At 39.0% G+C, this 21,795-nt stretch overlaps 1 protein-coding gene across 1 annotated transcript in view; it reads left to right on the top strand.

Moving 5' to 3' along the window:
- The window catches only part of LOC143031852 (protein argonaute-2-like), a 38,501-nt gene continuing 16,706 nt past the window's right edge, over nt 1-21,795 (top strand). The window contains exons 1-3 of the mRNA XM_076196198.1: nt 1-177; nt 2,850-3,016; nt 7,796-7,980. Of these exons, the coding sequence (XP_076052313.1) occupies nt 18-177; nt 2,850-3,016; nt 7,796-7,980 (512 nt within the window). The 5' untranslated portion in view covers nt 1-17. The remainder of the gene's footprint in view (nt 178-2,849; nt 3,017-7,795; nt 7,981-21,795) is intronic.

Here is a 21,795-nt window from a genome sequence, read left to right as displayed (position 1 = left end):
GGAAATTCATTTCCGAGATGATGAAAATGGGGCAAAAGATGGGAATGACTTTTGGAAAACCACATTTTGGATCAGAGAGGCCATGTGAACCATCAATTGAACTTGAAGGACTCAAGAAGAAGATCCCAGGCCTCAAGATTGTTCTGCTCATCCTTGGGAATAGTGAAAGCTTATATGGTAAGAATATTCTATGTTTTGTAAATAATGGTTATCTAGTATTTGTACTTGAACATCTGTAGTCCAGCAGTAATTTCTTATCCTACCCATAGAGGGTCATACTCTTGCAAGTAAATTTTAGTCGTCCACCATTTGACATAAGGAGAGTTGACATCTCGTAACTTCTCCAAAATGCTTGGGACTGGACTTGTTTTGGGATTTTTAATATTTGTATAAGTTTATCTATGAGTATAAGAGGGGAGAGTTTGAGGAGGGGATTGTTGAAGTGTTCAGTCCACCACTGATGAATCTGCACCTGCATATGCTCAATATCTTGAATGTTTTCTTTGTAATTTTTTTTTCTATACAAGGGAGGTAACCAAATCCAAAGGCATGTACCCACTCTCACCCAATGCACTCCCATCCATTCCACTTCCATCCACCACCCTTTCCACCCTCTCATCTTAGCTCTTCATGTATGACAGGTTATCCAAATATCCCATCCACTCCCCTGGGTCAGAAGCAATGCAGCAAGGTACAGCACATCCACAGCAAAGCTGTTTCACTTACCAGTGACAACCCCTGTCCACCCTGTCATAAGCCTTTTCCAAATCCATAAAGGCCTCAAAAAATATCCTTACCCTTTACTAAAGCTTTCTCACATACCTGTATCCATGCAACTTCTACTTTTCATAAAACCATACTGTTCCTCATTAAATACTACCTCTGTTCCTCTCCAAATCCTCTCAATCAAAACCCTCCCATAAGCCTTCACAACTACACTTAACAGACTGATTCCTCTGAAACTACCACAATCATATCTGTCCCCTTTCCCTTGTAAAGTGGAGCTATAAAGACACTCCTCCAGTCCTCCAGCACTTTACCCACCCTCAGACACACATTGAACAACTCCACTAGCCAGTTCACTATTAATGTACTTCCCTCCCTTTTTCAGACACTCCACACAAGACCCATCTAACCCAGGTGCCTTGCTTGCTCTCATCATTTTCAAAACTACTTGTGCATTATCTCTTCTTATTTTCCCTCCATTTTCTCCTCCCATCACTATAATTTTCGTAGCACCCCTCAATACCACCACCAGTCCCGTCCTATCCTCCTCCTCTACATTTAACAACTCCCTAAAATATTCTGCCCACCTTCCCCTTACCATGTCCTCTTCCATTAACCCATTCAACTCCGATGACAAGATGTCTTGTCATTTGGTCAAATAAAACAAAAAATCATAAAACACCAAAATGTTTGATCAAACACCAGAAAAATATGACGTCAGTCCTCGCTTCGCTCGCAGCGAAGCGAGGACTGACGTCATATTTTTCTGGTGTTTGATCAAACATTTTGGTGTTTTATGATTTTTTGTTTTATTTGACCAAATGACAAGACATCTTGTCATCGGAGTTGAATGGGTTAACATCTGTCCATATGTGCCTTTTATCTTTTCTTCTATACTTCACTCACTTCCCCTTCCTATCTCAACTTCCTCTCAATTTTTTTTTTTTTTTTTATTACTTTCAAGATTTTCTGTCATATTCCCCCATTTTATATTTGCTCTCCTTTTTTGCCTTTATCTTATGTTTAGCTTCTTTTTTCTTTGTACCTCTAATATGTTTTTCTCATCCTACTTTGCAACCAGTCTGTGAATGCTCACTTCTTCTACAACCTTCTTCATTTCATCATTCCAGCACTCACTACTCTTCCTTCTATTCCTTCCCATCCTAATTGTTCCAAATAATACACTCTTTGCACACCTTGTCACTCCCTCCTTGAAACACCCCCACTCCTCCATTCCTACCTTTACTCTGTCCTACACCACTTCCCACACTTCACTCCGCTTCTCCTTGTGCTCCTGTTCCTTCTCATTAAACAGATTACTCTAAGCACCTCCCTACCTTTCACACTTTTCCTTTCTCTCCACCTATTTTCCACTCTCAATTTACCTTCCACCAAAATATGATCAGATATTCCCCCACTCTCTTCCCTAAGAACATGGGCATTGAAATCTCCCAATACTACAATGACATTTCACCCAAAACTCTAAGCACTCGTTTAAATCTATCAAAAAAACTCTATACTCTTCTCACTAACAGGCCCATATGCACTTACAAAGACCTACATCTCCCTTCCCAGTTTCACCTTCATCCAACCTTGAAGAATCCTTCTATTCCACCTCTCGCTTTCCTGTCTCCTCACTGGTAGAGCCACCCCTTCCCTCCCTCATCTTCTAATCATCCCCAACACCATCCTACAGTTCCAAACTCAGAATCCCTCCCTTTCAACTTGGTTTCTCTCAGTTCTAACACATCCATCTACCTTTTTTTTCACTCGGTGCTAACACATCTATTTTTTTCACAAACACACTGCCTATCTCTTCCCATTTATTCTCTGTACTGTAACATGCACTTTAAAAGACCCAAACCTAAGGGTTCTGGTTGTAAAACTCCCAGGCATTCTTATGCATAAGAACCCCTTTGGGGTTATTAGAGAGCAGGATACCTAGTTCCATCCCTCCATCCCATTTTAGCCATCATACATAACCTGAGTGGGAAAACCCACACAGATCTTCTTCCCCAGTGACTCACTTAAATCTCCCCTAAGCCTCTCAGTTACCACTTGCCCATACTTCATATCTGCATGTCCTACGATGTAAATATCTATTGTTTTTATTTGTTTTCCAGCACAAGTGAAAAAGGCTGGTGATACTGAAATAGGAATGATGACACAATGTGTAAGAAGTCATAATGTAATGAAGTGTTCTCCTGCTACTGTCAGCAACATCCTTCTGAAGATCAATGCTAAATTAGGAGGAACCAACAATATCATTGGTCTAGGTTCTCGTCCTGTGGTAAGTTTTGATTACTTTATGCTGTGCTTTGCTTTACTTTGCTTTGCTTTGATTTGAAAGTAAGAATAGGCAGGAGGCAGCAGGACCACCCCACTTGTGCACTGAAGCTATTACGTAAAAATGGTAGGTACAGTTCTTTTTCAGAACCCTAGACACTACCTACATATCTCATTACATATGAATGCTATAAAAAAAAAGGGGGGGCTACTATTCTGATATAACAACCTCCCACATGTGCTTTGCTTTGCTTTGCTTTGCTTTGAAAGTAAGAACAGGCAGGAGGCAGCAGGACCACCCCACTTGTGCACTGAAGCTAAAATCCTCCCCCAAAAAACATCACATAAGATGATAGGTACAGTTCTTTTTCAGAACCCTAGACACCACCTACATATCTCATTACATATGAATGCTAAAAAAAAAAGGGGGGGGGGCTACTATTCTAATATAACAGTCTCCCACATGTGCTTTGCTTTGCTTTGCTTTGAAAGTAAGAACAGGCAGGAGGCAGCAGGACCACCCCACTTGTGCACTGAAGCTAAAATCCTCCCCCAAAAAACATCACATAAGATGATAGGTACAGTTCTTTTTCAGAACCCTAGACACCACCTACATATCTCATTACATATGAATGCTAAAAAAAAAGGGGGGGGTACTATTCTAATATAACAACCTCCCACATGTGCTTTGCTTTGCTTTGCTTTGAAAGTAAGAACAGGCAGGAGGCAGCAGGACCACCCCACTTGTACACTGAAGCTAAAATCCTCCCCCAAAAAACATCACATAAGATGATAGGTACAGTTCTTTTTCAGAACCCTAGACACCACCTCATATCTCATTACTTATGAATGCTAAAAAAAAGAAGGGGGGGGGCTACTATTCTAATATAACAACCTCCCACATTTGCTTTGCTTTGCTTTGCTTTGAAAGTAAGAACAGGCAGGAGGCAGCAGGACCACCCCACTTGTGCACTGAAGCTAAAATCCTCCCCCAAAAAACATCACGTAAAAATGGTAGGTACAGTTCTTTTTCAGAACCCTAGACACTACCTACATATCTCATTACATATGAATGCTATAAAAAAAAGGGGGGGCTACTATTCTGATATAACAGTCTCCCACATGTGCTTTGCTTTGCTTTGCTTTGCTTTGCTTTGAAAGTAAGAACAGGCAGGAGGCAGCAGGACCACCCCACTTGTGCACTGAAGCTAAAATCCTCCCCCAAAAAACATCACATAAAAATGGTAGGTACAGTTCTTTTTTAGAACCCTAGACGCCACCTACATATCTCATTACATATGAATGATAAAAAAAAAGGGGGGGGGGGCTACTATTCTAATATAACAGTCTCCCACATGTGCTTTGCTTTGCTTTGATTTGAAAGTAAGAACAGGCAGGAGGCAGCAGGACCACCCCACTTGTGCACTGAAGCTAAAATCCTCCCCCAAAAAACATCACATAAAAATGATAGGTACAGTTCTTTTTCAGAACCCTAGACACCACCTACATATCTCATTACATATGAATGCTAAAAAAAAAAGGGGGGGGTACTATTCTAATATAACAACCTCCCACATGTACCATATAAAACACCATACAAAAATGCATTCACATTCAGAAATAAGCTTTCCAAGACAGACTGTCAAACTCAGTACTCTAGCAACACCAAGCAGACATCAGCTTCATGCAAAGGTGGAAGGAGTGAACTTGAGGGGGTGACTAAGGATGAGATAAATGGATGGATGGGTTAAAAGGGGCATTGGGAAAGAGGATGTCTGTTGAGTAAGGACAGGAGAGGACAGAAGATAGGGATGAATGGAGAAGGGCTGTGAATGGATGATGATGTGATGCATGAGGGGGAGTGGGAAGGGAATGGGGGTGAGGGAGTATGAAAAATAAATTGATGCAGCCTGAAGGGATTTCTCCCTGTCTTCTCCTTTTCTGCATGAGGAGACAGAAAGGGGGGTTGCCAATTTAATGAAGCAGCCTTGCTGTGGATGTGCTGTGTCTTTCAACACTGCTTCTGACCCAAGGCAGTGGGCGAGATGCAGGGATAAGCCATCATCCAGGAGGTGCCAAGATAAGAGGGAGGGAGGGGATGGATGGGAATGGTGTATGTGAGGATAGAATGGGTGGAAGTGGATTTTATGCCTTTGTTTTTTGGTTACCTCCCTTGTATGAGATTATAATAGGATATATGCGATCTGAATTTAGTATATGTATTAGATTATAATAGGATATATGCGATCTGAATTTAGTATACCCCATGTTGATATACATGTCTGGGATTGTAAGTACCCTGTATTAGCATTAAGAATTGATGTTTTATTACATTTATAAGTGGTGACACTTCTTGCAGATAGCCACTCTTAAATGTTGTTGAATATTTTACTTGATTTTATTATCATTGCTAACATTTCACCATTGTTGATATTCTTCTGGACAATGTTGTACTAATGCTGAGACAGCATCATGAGCAAACATAAAGTCAGTGACCATGGTGTTGCCAGTAGATGCTGCTTTGCTTCAACAACAACACTGATTGACAACTCTGTCCAATACCCAGTCCATGCAGGTGTTGGAAAGTGTGTGTTGTTGGGGGCAAAAACACACCCTTTTGCCTCATTCCTGAATTAACAGGAAAGAAGCTAGACACACCTCCTCCATACTTTACAGCACTCTGTCCCAGAGTATAAGCCAGACATCAAGTCAGTAATCCTTGCAGGAATCCTACAGATCTGCAGAAGATTCCAGAGCACTCCATGATGTACAGAGTCAAGCACTTTCCTGAGATCAACATAAGCTACAAAAAAATCTTGTTGAAGCTCACGTCGGTACTCCACAAGACTACAAAGCATTAGGGTCCAATCAGTTGTAGACTTACCTAGTGTGAACCCAAACTTTATAGGCCTCTGAAACTTTTGCAGATGTGAATGAGCCTGTGTCAGTAATAGATGGGCAAGCACCTTACCTGGCGTGCTAATCAGTGTAATGCTGTGGTAGTTGTTGCAGTCCTGCTGGTCTCCATTCCCCTTCCAGATAGGGACAATCAGACCCTTTTTCCAGTGAGAGAGAATGGTAATGGATTGCCAGATAGCAGACAGTACTGCATGTAACCCACGGACCATGGCCTCATCTTCAGCTTTCAGCAACTCTGCACTGATGTTGCATATGCCAGCTGCCTTTTCACCTTTCAACTTACTCACAGCCTCTTTGACTTCTGTCAGGTTGGGCAGAGAATAATCTATTGGTGGATCAGGAACCACCACCTGAACACTATTGAGAGTAAGGTGTCTGCTTGGAAAGTCACCAATGAGCAACCCTGGTACCCAGGATTTGCTGATTTTGATGACAAGTTGCGAGCCCTTCCCCATTATGTGTCCAATATGGTTGCTGTGAACATAAGCCCATAATTTGCCTTCCCATGCTCCCAACCACCCACCGCTGAGCCCAACAAGGGGAGACCAGGATTAGGGTATACATATGAACCCAATAGCCCTAGGAGTCATGGAAAGTGTACACACCTTGACCCCAGAGGATGACAGCTTTAGACTGTCAGGTGTCAGCCCAGGTGATAGTTGAGTGGCTCATGGTGTACCACAGATTCAAGTTGATCAGTCCAGCCAATTTGCCTCTTCAAACCAAGAGGGGCCACACATCCTGCACTGGGACATCTCACAGTCTCCAAGACTCCCATCTCCAGGCTTTGCAGGGCTGCCACGCATGGCAAACACATGGGCTAGTGACCCATAATGGGGTTGGATGGCTATTAACCACTTCCATACGGTAACGCTTACGTAGGTGTCATGAGGAGCAAGTGGGTACGCGATGATGCCGACGTCGGCGTCTTGATTATATTTATTGTAGTCGCACCTACATAACCTCTATTCTCTCTAAACTGGCTTCATCATATTTTCTATGGTTATCAAAATTCACAGGTGAAAGAGAATGAGCGATTGAGCAGTGACTATTTTTTATAATGCAATTATTAGCTGCCAGACGTGCCCCGGAGTGAAGGGGTTAACCTGAGTTCATCCCCCTCCCCCCCCTTTTTTTTCCTTCTTCTTCTTCCTCTTCTTCCTATTCTTCTTCCTCTTCTTCTTCTTCTTCCTCTTCTTCTCTTCTTCCTCTTCTTCTTCCTCTTCTTCCTCTTCTTCTTCAATGGGGAATCCAGTTTAGTCTCCAACAATTCAACCATGTGGCAGGTAGTCCTGGGTTATGTGGCACCAGTAAAGGACAACTGCCTCACCTAATGAATTTTAGAGTAGAAAATGGGATCCCATGAGCATTGCAGGTACCCATCATAGATCCCGAAAGAATATGAAAAAGACAGAAAACATTACTATTGGTTTATTCTCATGTTTACAATCATATTAGTTGATATTTTGCTAAAAGTTGTTCTTCTTTAGATGGAAAAGTAGGTTCATTCGCATTTATGGTTTGGAATCAGGGTAAACAAAAAAAATTTCTTCACAACTTGTAGTAAGGAACCACTGATCCTATAATTTTGGAAATGCTATGCTTTCAAAGAGGGGGATGGTTGTCTTCCCATACCCCAACTTGGGGTACAACCTCATGGAAAGGCAATTTGACACAGTTGTGACTTTAATTTTTTTTCTTCTCCTCCTTTTCTTTCCTTTCAGTTCACCCAGTGACTTCTGGATGCTGTGGCATCTCTATAGATAAGACCTGCATGCTTTAAATATAGTGCATTATGATTTCGCAGTTTGATTTCTTGTGGCATTGCAAATGATATGAATATTGAATATCACTACTTGCTCAGGTACTTACCTCCCCTGTGATCTTCCTGGGAGCTGATGTGAACCACCCTGCTGCTGAAGACTGCTCTAGACCCTCCTTGGCAGCAGTAGTTGGATCTATGGACAAATTTGCCTCTAAATATTCAGTGGAAGTCCGTATCCAAGAGTGCCGAAAGGAGGTCATTGAGGATCTTGAAGAAATGACAATTTAAGTATTATTTCTTTGTGATAGCTACAGGTGTGGCACAACCCCCATCCCTCTTAGTGTTGTGTCTGAATTGGTCCTCATGTGCAGCTATTTTATAGTTACAGAAAGATGCATCAGAATTCATTGTTCATAACTTTGGGAAACCAGTGATGATGGACAAGAGTACCCTTTTTCAATACCTGTCAGTCCCCATACCTCCATTAGGAAGTACTGCCCTGATGGACAAAATCAATCTCTATCAACTTCAGCAGTACTTTTTACACATTTTCATAAAGGGAGACCTGATGACTGTTCACAGATTCCCTCCCCCAACCAGTAACATAGAAATAGTGCCACTAGACAAAAAAGTAGGAGGAAAGGAATTTTGAAAGGGGTATTTTAGATCAATCTGTTGCCCCAGGTCTTTCAGTAGACCTGGGGCCTTCAAGAAACTAGTAACATCCTCTAGGTTGGGTCATAAATCATGTAGAAAAGATATATATATATATATATATACATATATGTATATATATACATATATATATATGTATATATATGCATAAGTATATATATATATATATGATGTAAGCGGAATAGGAAACACAGGAGTCTTAGTCTTGAGTTTATTCCTGACTAGTTTCGCAGGTATGCTTTTTCAAAGGAATATGTGTACAAACGGGCTGTGGGCATTATATACATGGGGTGGACCTCACCACCTCTCCGAGTTGCCATAGTTGGTGGCGAATGTGAACATCACATTGTGGTTCACGTAACAATGAAGACATTTTTACAATTAAATATGATAACACTAATACCAAAGAAATTATTAATAGAAAATGTAACAATAGTAGTGAAAACGATGAAGATAAATATTTAATAATATTAACAATAATAACAAAATTGATAGTAGCAATACAGGAAATAATAACAATAAAATAAAAGTAATAATAATAAAAACTATAATAAAAATAAAAATGATAATACTAATAACCAAGAAATAGTTATTAATAGTAATTATGACAATAATAGTGAAAACAATGATAATAAAAACGAAAAATTAAATAAATATTTAAATAGTAACAATAATAATAACAATAATAATGATAATGAAAGTAATAATAATAAAGATGGTAATAATAAAAATATAAAAATAAAAATGTAATGATAAAATTATAAATATAATGATAGAAATAATAAATAATAGTTATAATAACAATGATAATAATGATAATAGCGTTGAAAATAAATAATAACAAATAGCATTAAAAGAATAAATCATGATAAAAAGTTGGGGCAAGGTAGCATGGAGGAACTTCAGAGTGAAAGGAAGAAAGCTGGGGAGGGTAGGCCGAAGTGGGAAAAAGGTATCTACTTAGGGTCGGGTGGTCTGGGAAGCCATTCTTGGAGGGCAAGTGTCGCGGTAGATTTTGTCCATTTCGAGTCACCAGTTCTCTTGTTTGTGTTTTTGTGGTTGGCAATGTAAAGTGATTCAATTATTTTCCGTTGTTTCTTGTTTCTTGTTTCATAGGGCTCTTAGAATATGCAGCGAAGAGTATTTACAAGAGGAAATTGAATACGTAACCGCTGCGTTCAGGAACCTAAGGTACCCAGAGGGCATGTTAGGGACGTCACTACGGAAAGCCATTAAAATCAGACAGAGGAAAGGATGTGAAGAGAGGACAGATTTACGATACCTTGTGGTTCCTAACTCTGGCCTCTCTCACATGCTTTCCAAAACGTTAAGACAGACAGGACTCATCATAGTAAATGACACAGGGAAGAAAATAGGACACTTGACCACCAACAGAACCAAGACGAACCGTGACAATAGCATCGTTTACAAAATTCCCTGCAAAGGATGTGACTGTGCATACTACGGAGAGACATACAGAGGACTTAACAACAGACTCAAGGAACACAAAGCGGACATTAGACACCACCGAGAAACCAACGCTCTAGTTAACCACATTGACACAGAGGGACATTTGCCTAACTGGGAGGGTTCCACCATTCTAGCTAAAGGACTACACAAGAAACAACGGAAAATAATTGAATCACTTTACATTACCAACCACAAAAACACAAACAAGAGAACTGGTGACTCGAAATGGACAAAATCTACCGCGACACTTGCCCTCCAAGAATGGCTTCCCAGACCACCCGACCCTAAGTAGATACCTTTTTCCCACTTCGGCCTACCCTCCCCAGCTTTCTTCCTTTCACTCTGAAGTTCCTCCATGCTACCTTGCCCCAACTTTTTATCATGATTTATTCTTTTAATGCTATTTGTTACTATTTATTTTCAACGCTATTATCATTATTATCATTGTTATTATTATAACTATTATTTATTATTTCTATCATTATATTTATAATTTTATCATTACGTTTTTATTATTTTTATTTTTATTATTACCATCTTTATTATTATTACTTTCATTATCATTATTATTGTTATTATTATTGTTACTATTTAAATATTTATTTAATTTTTCGTCTTTATTATCATTGTTTTCACTATTATTGTCATAATTACTATTAATAACTATTTCTTGGTTATTAGTATTATCATTTTTATTTTTATTATAGTTTTTATTATTATTACTTTTATTTTATTGTTATTATTTCCTGTATTGCTACTATCAATTTTGTTATTATTGTTAATATTATTAAATATTTATCTTCATCGTTTTCACTACTATTGTTACATTTTCTATTAATAATTTCTTTGGTATTAGTGTTATCATATTTAATTGTAAAAATGTCTTCATTGTTACGTGAACCACAATGTGATGTTCACATTCGCCACCAACTATGGCAACTCGGAGAGGTGGTGAGGTCCACCCCATGTATATAATGCCCACAGCCCGTTTGTACACATATTCCTTTGAAAAAGCATACCTGCGAAACTAGTCAGGAATAAACTCAAGACTAAGACTCCTGTGTTTCCTATTCCGCTTACATCAACCTGTCAGAATGTCTCAACATATATATATATATATATATATATACATATATATATATATATACACACATATATATACTGTACATGCACACCAAAGGCTTTTTTTCCCCCTTACACGGGAGGTAACCAAATGAAAAAGGCATAGAAATCATTCCCACCCATTCCATCCCCTACATACCCCACTCCCCTCCACCCTTTTCCCTCTCTCTTATCTTGGCACCTCCTGGATGATGGGTCATTCCTGCATCTTGTCCACTGCCCTAGGTCAGAAGCAGTGTCACAAGACACAGCACATCCACAGCAAGGCTGCTTCATTTATTTTGCGACACCCCTTCTCTGTCCCCTCATGCAGAAAAGGAGAAGATGGGGAGAAATCCCTTCGGACTGCATCAAATCATTTCTCATACATACTCCCTTACCCCCCCCCACATCCCCCACCCACTCCCCCTCATGCATCACAGCATCATCTATACACAACCATTCTCCATTCACCACTATCTTCTGTCCTCTCCCATCCTTCCTCAACAGACATTCCTCTCTTTCCCAGTGCCCCTTTTACCCCATCCATCCATCTCATCCAAGGACGCCCCCTCATATTCACTCCTTTCACCTCTGCCCTCCACACCTCTTTTACTAATCTTTCTTCACTCATTCTTTCCATGTGACTAAACCATCCCAATCCTCTTTCATCCACCGTATCTCCCAACTCTCTTTCCACCCCTGTCCTCCTCCTCACCTCCTCATTTCTCACTCTATCTAGCCTAGTAACCCCTACCATACTTCTGAGATATTTCATATCAAACACATTCGAACTCCTCTTTTCCTCTCTTATGTTCCATGTTTCTGCCCCGTACAGTGCTGTCAGCACAATCACTCCTTCATACAATCTCCTCATAGCATCCATTCCCAAATGTCTATTTCTCATTACACGTTTTAATCCCCCAAGGCATTTACTCGATTCTCTCAATCTACATTCTACCTCCACCTCCATTTCTCCCTTTCTTGCCACATCCACATCCAAGTATCTAAAACTATCTACCTCCTCCAGTCTCTTTCCCTGCTCACTCCCAGCTTGCTGCCACTTTCACCCCTTGTACATCTCATCACCTTACTTTTACCCACATTTATCTTAGCTTCCTTCTTTCACACACCTTCCCAAACTCTGTCACTAACTTCCTCTGATCCTGCTACAAGTGCAGTGTTGTCAGCAAACAACAGCTGGCTTATCTCCCACTTTTCTCCATTTTCTTTAACCATCTCCAACCCGTGATTTCACGAGTCTTAGTTCAAATCCGGGTACGACAGTTGGAATTATGATCAACATCACTATCACTGGTGATTCTATTCAGGTACGACAACAATGATAAATCTATCAAGGAAATGTACCAGCTTAACCAGGAGCTACAAGTTGGTCTTGGTTCCCTGTGAAATTAAGTACGGACGGCAGTTAGCAGTCAAATTAATTCCTCGAGAGTAGATTAACTCCCAGGTTAGAGAATTTTATAGGCCCGCTAGCTCAGTTGGTAGAGTGATGGCTCCGTGATTTCTCGAGTCTTAGTTCTATGTTTTTCATTTCTACTTTGATCCATTTGCTCCTTCAACTCAAATTCTATTAGTACATGTTCACTCTTTCCTATTGGAGACTTGTAATAAATTTTGTCAACAATTTCAGGCTCTGTCGTAAGTATTAAATCCAGCCTTGATGCTTCCTCACTACCTCTGTATCTGGTATTTTCCCTTATCCACTGAGTCATTGTAATAATAATATAGAGCAAGGCATAAATAAAAAACAAAATGATAATATAAGACATGATATTGAAACTCAAAATGTGTCGAAAAGAAATAATCACGAGTTTCTTAAAACTATGTACTTTAATGCTCGTAGTATTAGGAACAAATTTCAAGAAATACAGGCGTATGTCAAAAGCGAAAATCTCGATATGATAGGAATAACTGAGACATGGTTAAATGGTACAGAGTTCGAAGCTGAATTTAATATTGCAGGATTTAAACACTTTCATCAGGATAGAAACCACAAGAAAGGTGGGGGTGTTCTACTGTACGTTAAAAACAATGTTCATCCTTGTGTTTTAGAGAAAGTGAAACAGGATGCATATGACAGTTTGTGGGTAGAGTTAACCCAAACAAATGGACAAAAAATGAATATAGGTGTAATATATAGGCCAAAGACATTATCATTAGCAGACGACAAACTGTTATTTCAAGAACTGTCTAGTTTCTGCAAGTGGGATTTATTGATAATGGGTGATTTCAATTTTACTGACCTTGATTGGATGACCCTTGAACATGGCCATATAGGTAGTCGCTTGGTTGATTTTCTTGGTGACAATTACTTAATTCAGCATGTAAAAGAGCCCACAAGATATGGAAACTTACTCGATTTATTGATCACTAGCCGCGAAAGCATGGTAACTGATGTAGAAGTCGGTGAATCTGTTGCAAATAGCGATCACAACTTAGTCAGATTCAAACTCCTAAACAATTTTAGAATAGATACTTGTGCTTCTAAAATACCCGATTTCAGTAAAGCTCAGTTCATAGAACTACGTCAGGAGCTTCAGCTTACAGATTGGGAGGCAAAATTAAACGAAAGGCCTGTAGATCAGATGTGGGAAATATTTCAAAATACGCTCACTAAGATGATTCAAACTTACATTCCTTTTAAGGACAGACGTCCACCAAATCAGGCTCGCCCAAAGTGGCTCGACAAAGAAACTGAAAAAAGTATTGCTAAAAAGAGACAGGCTTATAAGAAATATAAGTGCTCGGGTGCATCTAATGACTATGAAAGTTATGTATCAATACAGAGAGATTTAAAAAAGACAATAAGAAAAAGAAAACGACAATACGAAATGAACATCTCTGATAAATCCAAAGAGAATCCCAAAGAATTCTATAGTTACATTAGAGATAAAAAGGTTGTTAGGAATCACATTGGTCCACTATTATCTGCTGACGGTCAACTTGAATATTCAAATGAAGGAATGTGTAATATCTTAAACAATTATTTTAGCTCGGTATTCGTAAACGAAACACCTCAAAGTGAACTCCAAACTGAAACCTGTGAAAACTCTGGGGTAAACTTACTCACTACGGTAAATATAACAAAAGAAAAAATTAAAAGGTGTATAGACAAACTCAAAGTTAATAAAACACCAGGGCCTGACGGTTGGCATCCAAGAATCTTAAAGGAAATGAAAAATGAGATTGTTGTTCCATTAGAAATTATTTTCAAGAAATCCATCATATCCGGAGATGTCCCAAGAGAATGGAAGCTAGCTAACGTTACTCCCATATTCAAAAAAGGTGACAAAAAGAAACCAAATAACTATAGGCCTATAAGTTTGACCTCGATCGTAGGAAAAATAATGGAAACTATTATCAGAGATGCTATCGAATATCATTTAGAAAGTAACCGTTTGATAAATGATAGCCAGCATGGTTTCAGACGAAAACGTTCTTGCGTGACTAACTTACTCGAATTCTACAACACAGTTATCTCGAATTTTGACAAAAGAAACAATATAGATTTAATATATCTAGACTTTGCAAAAGCTTTTGATACCGTCCCACACGAAAGACTACTTACTAAATTAGCTTTGCATGGAATAAGTGGTAGCCTATTAGGTTGGACTAGTAATTGGTTGAAAGGTCGAAAACAGAGAGTTGTTTTAAATGGGAAAACTTCTGGATGGAAAAGTGTTGCAAGTGGAGTTCCTCAGGGTTCCGTTCTTGGGCCACTTCTATTCATAGTATAGACCATGGACTAAAATCTACTGTTTCCAAATTTGCTGATGATACAAAACTGTGCGGAGTGGCAAATGATCACTCAAACCAATTAGATATTCAAGAAGATTTAGATCAATTACAGCAATGGTCTGAAAAGTGGCTAATGAAATTTAACACAGGTAAATGCAAGGTAATGCACATAGGTAAAAATAACAGTAAGTACGATTACAAGTTATAATTATAGTTATATGTCAATTTATAATCATTTACTATTTACCTGTTTGTTTGTTATTCAAGTATACCTATGCATTTATTTGTGCATTTTATTTGTTATTTTTACATTATTATAGTTTTAATTTATTATTATGATATATATATGTATATGTGTGTGTGTGTGTGTATATATATGTATATGTGTGTGTATTTGTATATATATGTGTATGTATATATATATATATATATATATTTTTTTTTTCTTTCTTTTTTTTTTCTATTTTTGCATCCGACCTAGATATGGATCAAAAGGTCTCCTGTCGGCATGCTCCGCCTTTGTAATCCTTTGTAATCCTTTGTATTTGATGATCATGTCAAGCAGGACGTTGTCCCAGAGTTCCTCTCCACCCTTCACTGTCATTTCCTCCCAACATATTTTGAATTAAAGTCGCCCATTATTACTATATTTCCTCTGTCCTTCAGTATATTAGTTAATTCGTATTTTGTATCTTCTAATATTTTGGAATGATTACTTTCTGTCCATGACTGTGTTTTGGGGAGCACATACACCGCTACAAGTTTTCTACTCTTCATATATTTGCTTTCAACTTGTATAATAATTTCAGGCTCTATCATAAGTATTAAATCCAGCCTTGATGCTTCCTCACTACCTCTGTATCTGATATTTTCCCTTATCCACTGAGTCATTGTGTATTTGATGGTCATATCAAGCAGGACGTTGCCCCAGAGTTCCTCTCCATCCTTCACTGTCATTTCCTCCCAACATATTTCTCTTGAATTAAAGTCACCCATTATTACTATATTTCCTCTGTCCTTCAGTATATTAGTTAATTCGTATTTTGTATTTTCTAATATTTTCGTAAGATCACTTTCTGTCTAGGACTGTGTTTTGGGGGGGGCACATACACCACTACAAGTTTTCTACTCTTCATATATTTGCTTTCAACTTGTATCGTAATTGATTCTACATTATTTTCTCCTTCAGTAATTTTTGTTACATTTAAATCTTTATTAGTCAAAATTAATACTCCGTCACCCCTGACATTATCCTTTCTATTCTTTGTCCAACAATTGTATAAACCTTGTCCCACAGTGTTAGGTGGTAGAGTACACTATGCCTTTTTCTTTTTAGCTACCCCGTGTAAGAGGGAAAAAGCCTTTGGTATATGTATGTCCACCATTCCCATTATGTCTGTTTTTTCTAAGGTCAGATAATCATTTAATTCATTCATTCCTGTGGTGGGGGGAAAAGAATACCGCCACCAAGTATTTCCACTTGGATTGTAAGAGGCGAGAAAAATGGGACGGGGATTGGGACCGAGCATCCTTCTCCCTGTAGCCCCACAGGGGACATTCCTAAAGCAAGTAAAGGCATAAGAGGGTCTAGGAGTTTTCAGACCAGCACCCTAAGGTTTGGGTCTTTTGATGTGTGTGGATGTGGTACAGATGAGAGTAAAAGGGAAGAGATAGGTAGTATGTTTGTGAGAAGAAAGATGGATGTGTTGGCTTTGAGTGAAACTAAGTTGAGAGGTAAGGGAAAGTGTAAGTTTGGGAGTGTAATTGGGAGGTTATAGGAGTGAAGATAGGGAGAGAAGGGGTGGCTTTACTAGTAAGTGAAGAGATAGGTAAATATGCAGTGGAGTGGAAGGAGGCTTCCTCAAGGATAATGTGGATGGTGAAACTAGGAAAGGAGATGTGGGTTTTTGTAAGTGCATATGGGCCTGGTAGTGAGAAGAATGTAGAAGAAATGGAGGCTTTTTGGATAGATTTAAATGAGTGCATAGAGGGATTAGGGAGGAACATCAATGTAGTAGTATTGGGAGACCTTAATGCTAGGGTAGGAAATGAACTAATTGATGGAGTGGTTGGGAAATGTGGAGTTCCAGGAAAGAATCGCAGTGGAGAGTTGATGGCGGAGATGTGTCTAGAGAGTTGATGATAGCAAATACAGTGTTTTGGAAGAAAGTCAAGCATAATTACACATGGGAAAGGGTGGTAGATAAAGCATTAATGGATTATTTAGTGGTAGATAAGAGTATAATAAAAAGAGTTAAGGATGTACATGTGCTAAGGGGAGAGAGTGGGGGTAATACCAGATAATTTTTTGGTGGAAAGTAAGTTGAGAGTGGAGGATAGATGGAGAAAGAGGAAAAGGACAAAAGGTAGGGGGGGATTGTTAATGTTGGTTAGTTATGTATCTTCAGTGTGATGGTTACATCGCGGGTAGTTGTAGTTTGGATCTGTGGCTAGGCTCATCCTCTGTTGGTACTGTCTTAATGCTGGATGGTATCCTGAACACAGAAATGCCAGTGCATTTCTTCTCAGGTGTGTCTTTTTCTGTAAAGCTTGTGTGTGGGGATGTTGTTGGAGTATTGAGTTGGATGGTCTTTCTTGTCTTTTCTAGTAATCTGAATGTGTATTTACCGAGTTGTATCTTACAGGAAGGGGAGCTATGCTTGTGGTGTCCCATCTTTGTATCTCGCAGTGTCTAGTTTGCTCTTAGATTTGTTTGTAGTTTTTGCACACACTACTGTTTTATCCAGTTTGTTCTAGATATCCACCACTCTGTGTGAAAAACTTTTTTTTTCTAGGTCTCTTCTATTACTATCCTTTTTGAGTTTCTTTTCATGTTCCCTTGTATTTTTCTTTTCCCAATTCAGTAAGTCCTCTCTATCAAACATACTTCAGTCAAGGCCTTATTAGTGTGAACAGTATTTTTTTCTTCTTTTTTCTTTTTTCTTTTTTACCTTTATTGATCTTAGTAAGTTGTAAGATTCTCTGACAGTTTTGTTTATCTGTATCAGGGAACATGTCATTTGAGATAATTACTCCTAAGTCTTTTTCAGATCCCACTTTACTTTGTTCCAATTTTATATTGTCCTGATATTCTGTCTTTACTTTATCTGAACTCCATTATACTACATTTCTTTATATTGAAGTCTACATCCTACTTTAGGTTCCATTTCCAAACCTTCTTTAGGTCTCTCTATAGTGATTCACAATCCATTTCAGTATTCACTTTCCTCAGCAATATAGCATCATCTGCTAAGAAGCTCAAGTAACAATCCACATCATTATCCATATTATTCACATAAAAAGCGAGCATTATTGAAGCCAATACCAAGCCCTGTGGAACTCCACTAATCACCTGCATGGATGTTTTGTGTGGTACAGATGGTAGATGGTTACAGATATTTTAGTAGTATGTTGCAGGTGTAGAGTTTTATTTATTTATTTTTTTTTTTTTATTCGTTCTATTTAATTTTATTTTATTTCATTTATTTATTTTTTTTCATTATGTTGGTGGTGTTTGACAAATTATATGTAGTGAGTGGTGTTTAGGGTTCTTGTGTGAAAATTACGTTCCTGTCATTCTAATGTGTTCTTTTTTGGGATGAATTTGGTTTCTGTATGTAGGTGTCAAATAGAGGCGGTTTTGTTATGACTTCTGTTATGACTCATTGCTCCAGTCTGTTTGTGTTCATCTCTCTGATTTTTGGGAACCATGCCGTGGAGGTGTAGTTGAAGGTGGTTCTAATGAATTGCTTATACACCTTTGTCTCATAAATAAACCCACTTCGGGAATTGGCCCAGGACATAAAATGCCACCAATTCCTGAGATGAGTTTTATGTCCTGGGCCCAAATGTCAGCACAAGTGGTGGTTGGTGAGTGTGGGATCTTAAAGAGTCCAAGGTGTAGATGGTTATAAGAATTTCTGTTGTCCAAAGTCAGTACTTTAGATGAATTTAAGTGGATTTGTTTTCTTGTTGATTTTTGCCATCATTTTTGGTGTGTCAGCTGAAAGTTGTGTATCAAGGAGGCCCAGAATTTTAGGGTTCATTTCCAGTGGAAGGATTTGGCCATTTGATTTTACTATAGATTGGTCTTTTGATTCATGGTTGTCTGGAGTGAGTAATGTTACTGTATGAACGTGGCAGTTGCCAACAAGGCTTTTTCAAGTACCTAGTCATAATACACACAATTGAGATTAAATAAGAAGAATATAACCTAAGAACATGAAAATGAAGGAGACTGCAAGAGACCATAAGGTCTACACTAGGCAGCTCTGTATCCATCACCACCTGTCATCCCCATCCGTAAAGTTGTCTAATCGTTTCTTAAAACAACTGATAGTTTCAGCACTTACTACATGGTTACTAAGTCTATTCCATTCATCAACCACCCCATTAGTAAACCAATTCTTGCCTATTTCCTTCTTAAATCTAAATTTTCCAGTTTAAATCCTTTACTGCGAGTCCTGCCCTGTTGCTTTAATACGATGACCTTGTTTGCATTATCTTTGTTAAACTGGGGGAACAGGGGTTGGGAGGGAGAGAGGAAGGGGAAGGGAGGTCAGGCAAGGTTAAGAAGGTGAACCAAATGTCTGGGAGCAGGAAAGGTCTAGGATAAGATGAATCAGCGGGGTAAAGGACATTACCTTACAAGTGAGGAACCAAAGGAAGAAGAAAATAAGAAGGGTGAGCAATTGTTTACTAAGGGTGGACATGGACTTTGAGAGGCAACTTCTAGTAGCTTTATTTTTGTTGATAATCAGTATTAAAGGAATTAAATGGGGGTAAGACATTGAACATACCCCTATTTTGTTTGTGTTGGTTCCTTGTATGATGGCTGCTTCCATACATTTTCTATGGATCTGGTTGGGTGCACTTGTCACGATTTCTGCATTTTACCAGTCCATCAAGTGGTTGCTACTGTTCCTGTGTGCAACACACATTGGTGGTGACATCATGGTGGACATCATATCGGTGTTCTAGTATCCATTTTTTTTTTTTTTTTTTTTTTTTTAGATCGCATAATGTTTCCCCAATGTACACTGGCTGCAAAAAAAAAATGTTACACTTTGAGCACAAATAAAAATGTTACACGTGAATTGACATAACATTTTTATTCGCATTCCCGCCAAATGAGAAGCGGCGGAGCTAGTGCCGACGTAGTGCACTTGGTCCCTCCTTACTCCCTTCCACCCCCACGCATTGCTCCTCAGTGAGCTAACAGAGCTCGACGAGAGAGGGTCACCTGCAGGCTGCTGCCGAGCGCCCCATTTTTTACTCGACCCCCCACCTTTCCTGCCCTGTATCTCCACTTCTACCTGGCACAATGGTAAAAGGTCAGCTTTCTTTGGTGCAGAAGAGTCGGGCCCTGGCTCTGTTAGAACAAGGAATGTTTGTGATACAAGAATGACGATTTACTGCCTCAAGAAAGCAGGTGGCGCACTGTCCCCAGGTACCACACCACGAAGGAAGGAGGGCTCTGGCTGGCCAAGGAAGATTTTGCCACGCACAGACTTCATCCTGTAGAGAGAAGTGATGTTAGACCCTAGTATAACAGCCTTAGAACTAAAAGAAAAACATCCAGAGCTGCTCAAGAAGGTCACAGTCAGAACGATACAGCATCGACTTCAGAAAGACTTTAAATTACCAGCACGTCGAGCCGCCAAGAAACCTCTTCTGACTGAGAACATGAAAAAGAAATGGCTGCAGTTCTGCAAGAAATATCAATACTGGACATCAGAAGAGTGGAAGAAGGTTACATTCAGTGACGAGAGTACGTTCCGGCTCATCAGGGGTACTTCAAAGATCGTCAGACGCCCGAGTGATGCCTCCCACTACGGCCTGAAGTACATAGATAAAACCGTGAAACATCCCGACAGCGTGATGGTGTGGGGCGCCTTCAGGGGGAATATGGGCTTATTCTTCCTACCCAAGAACGTCAATATGAAGTCGGACAACTACATTGATGTTCTGCGAGACCACATGATAAAGTTCTGGGAGATACACAACTGCAACTTTTTCATGCACGACGGCGCACCAGCACACAAATCAAAAGCAGTTAAGAAATTCCTCGAGGACCACCATATTGACATTCTAGAGTGGCCTGGTAACTCCCCAGACCTCAATCCAATCGAAAATGCTTGAAATAAAATAAAGAACACCCTGCAGAAGGAACAACCCAGCAACATACCAGAGCTGAAGGAGACCCAGAAGAAGCAATGGATTTTGATGCCCAGGAGGATTGAGAGGGTCATCAAGAAATATGACAAATTCTAAAATGTAAACAATTTTGTATAAGTATTGTAATCATAAAAGGTGAGTAAAACCCATTTAACTTGTACTTTTGTGTTTGTTTAACCAATAATTCTTAGTGCAACATTTTTTTGGTGGCAATTGTAGTTTTTTTTTTTCATATCCCGAGCATGGAATCCGGTAAACATCAGCTTTATTGTCCGGTGTTTTGCCAATGTTTATTCTCGTCATTGTGATGTCTTTAATTGTCCTACTGGTCTGGCATACTACTTCCAAATTAGTGTTTTTTAAAATACGAGTCAGGTTGGTGGCAACGTCACTGGTTGGGAATAGTTCTTATTTAATCTCAGTCATATATATTACGACTATGTACTTGAAAAAGCTGTAACAAGCAGAACATCATCATACTAATAAAGGCTCCATCCTCACATTTGGTGTTTATTTTGATAGTAATGTTACCATTGATTTCTGGGATGAAGCTTCCTTTATGTTATCTCTGAGCCATGGTTCCAGTTTGTTCGAGTAGGCTTGGATGTTCTTTGCTTGTATTTACTGTGCTGGAATATAGTTGCCAGGTCATTGACATACGAGAGAACATTGGTGTTTAGTTCTGGTTCTGGAGTTGAAAAATTGTTCATGAAGATGTTGAACAGTAATGGTGAAAGTACAGTATTGCACCCTTAGGTACTCTATTGTATAACTGTTTTGTACTTGAGATTTGATTGTTTTGTGTTGCTGTAGATGAATTATCGTATTTATTGTAGATAAATGCAGAGAGGAACCAAAATTATTTTACAGGTTTAACACTAACAAATTGAGACATGGAAAAATTACTAGGCAAA

This window comes from Oratosquilla oratoria, chromosome 12 (genome assembly GCF_046742065.1).
Source record: "Oratosquilla oratoria isolate Oo_2021 chromosome 12, ASM4674206v1, whole genome shotgun sequence".
Taxonomy (NCBI): domain Eukaryota; kingdom Metazoa; phylum Arthropoda; class Malacostraca; order Stomatopoda; family Squillidae; genus Oratosquilla; species Oratosquilla oratoria.
This window is presented reverse-complemented; position numbering and strand designations above follow the sequence as displayed.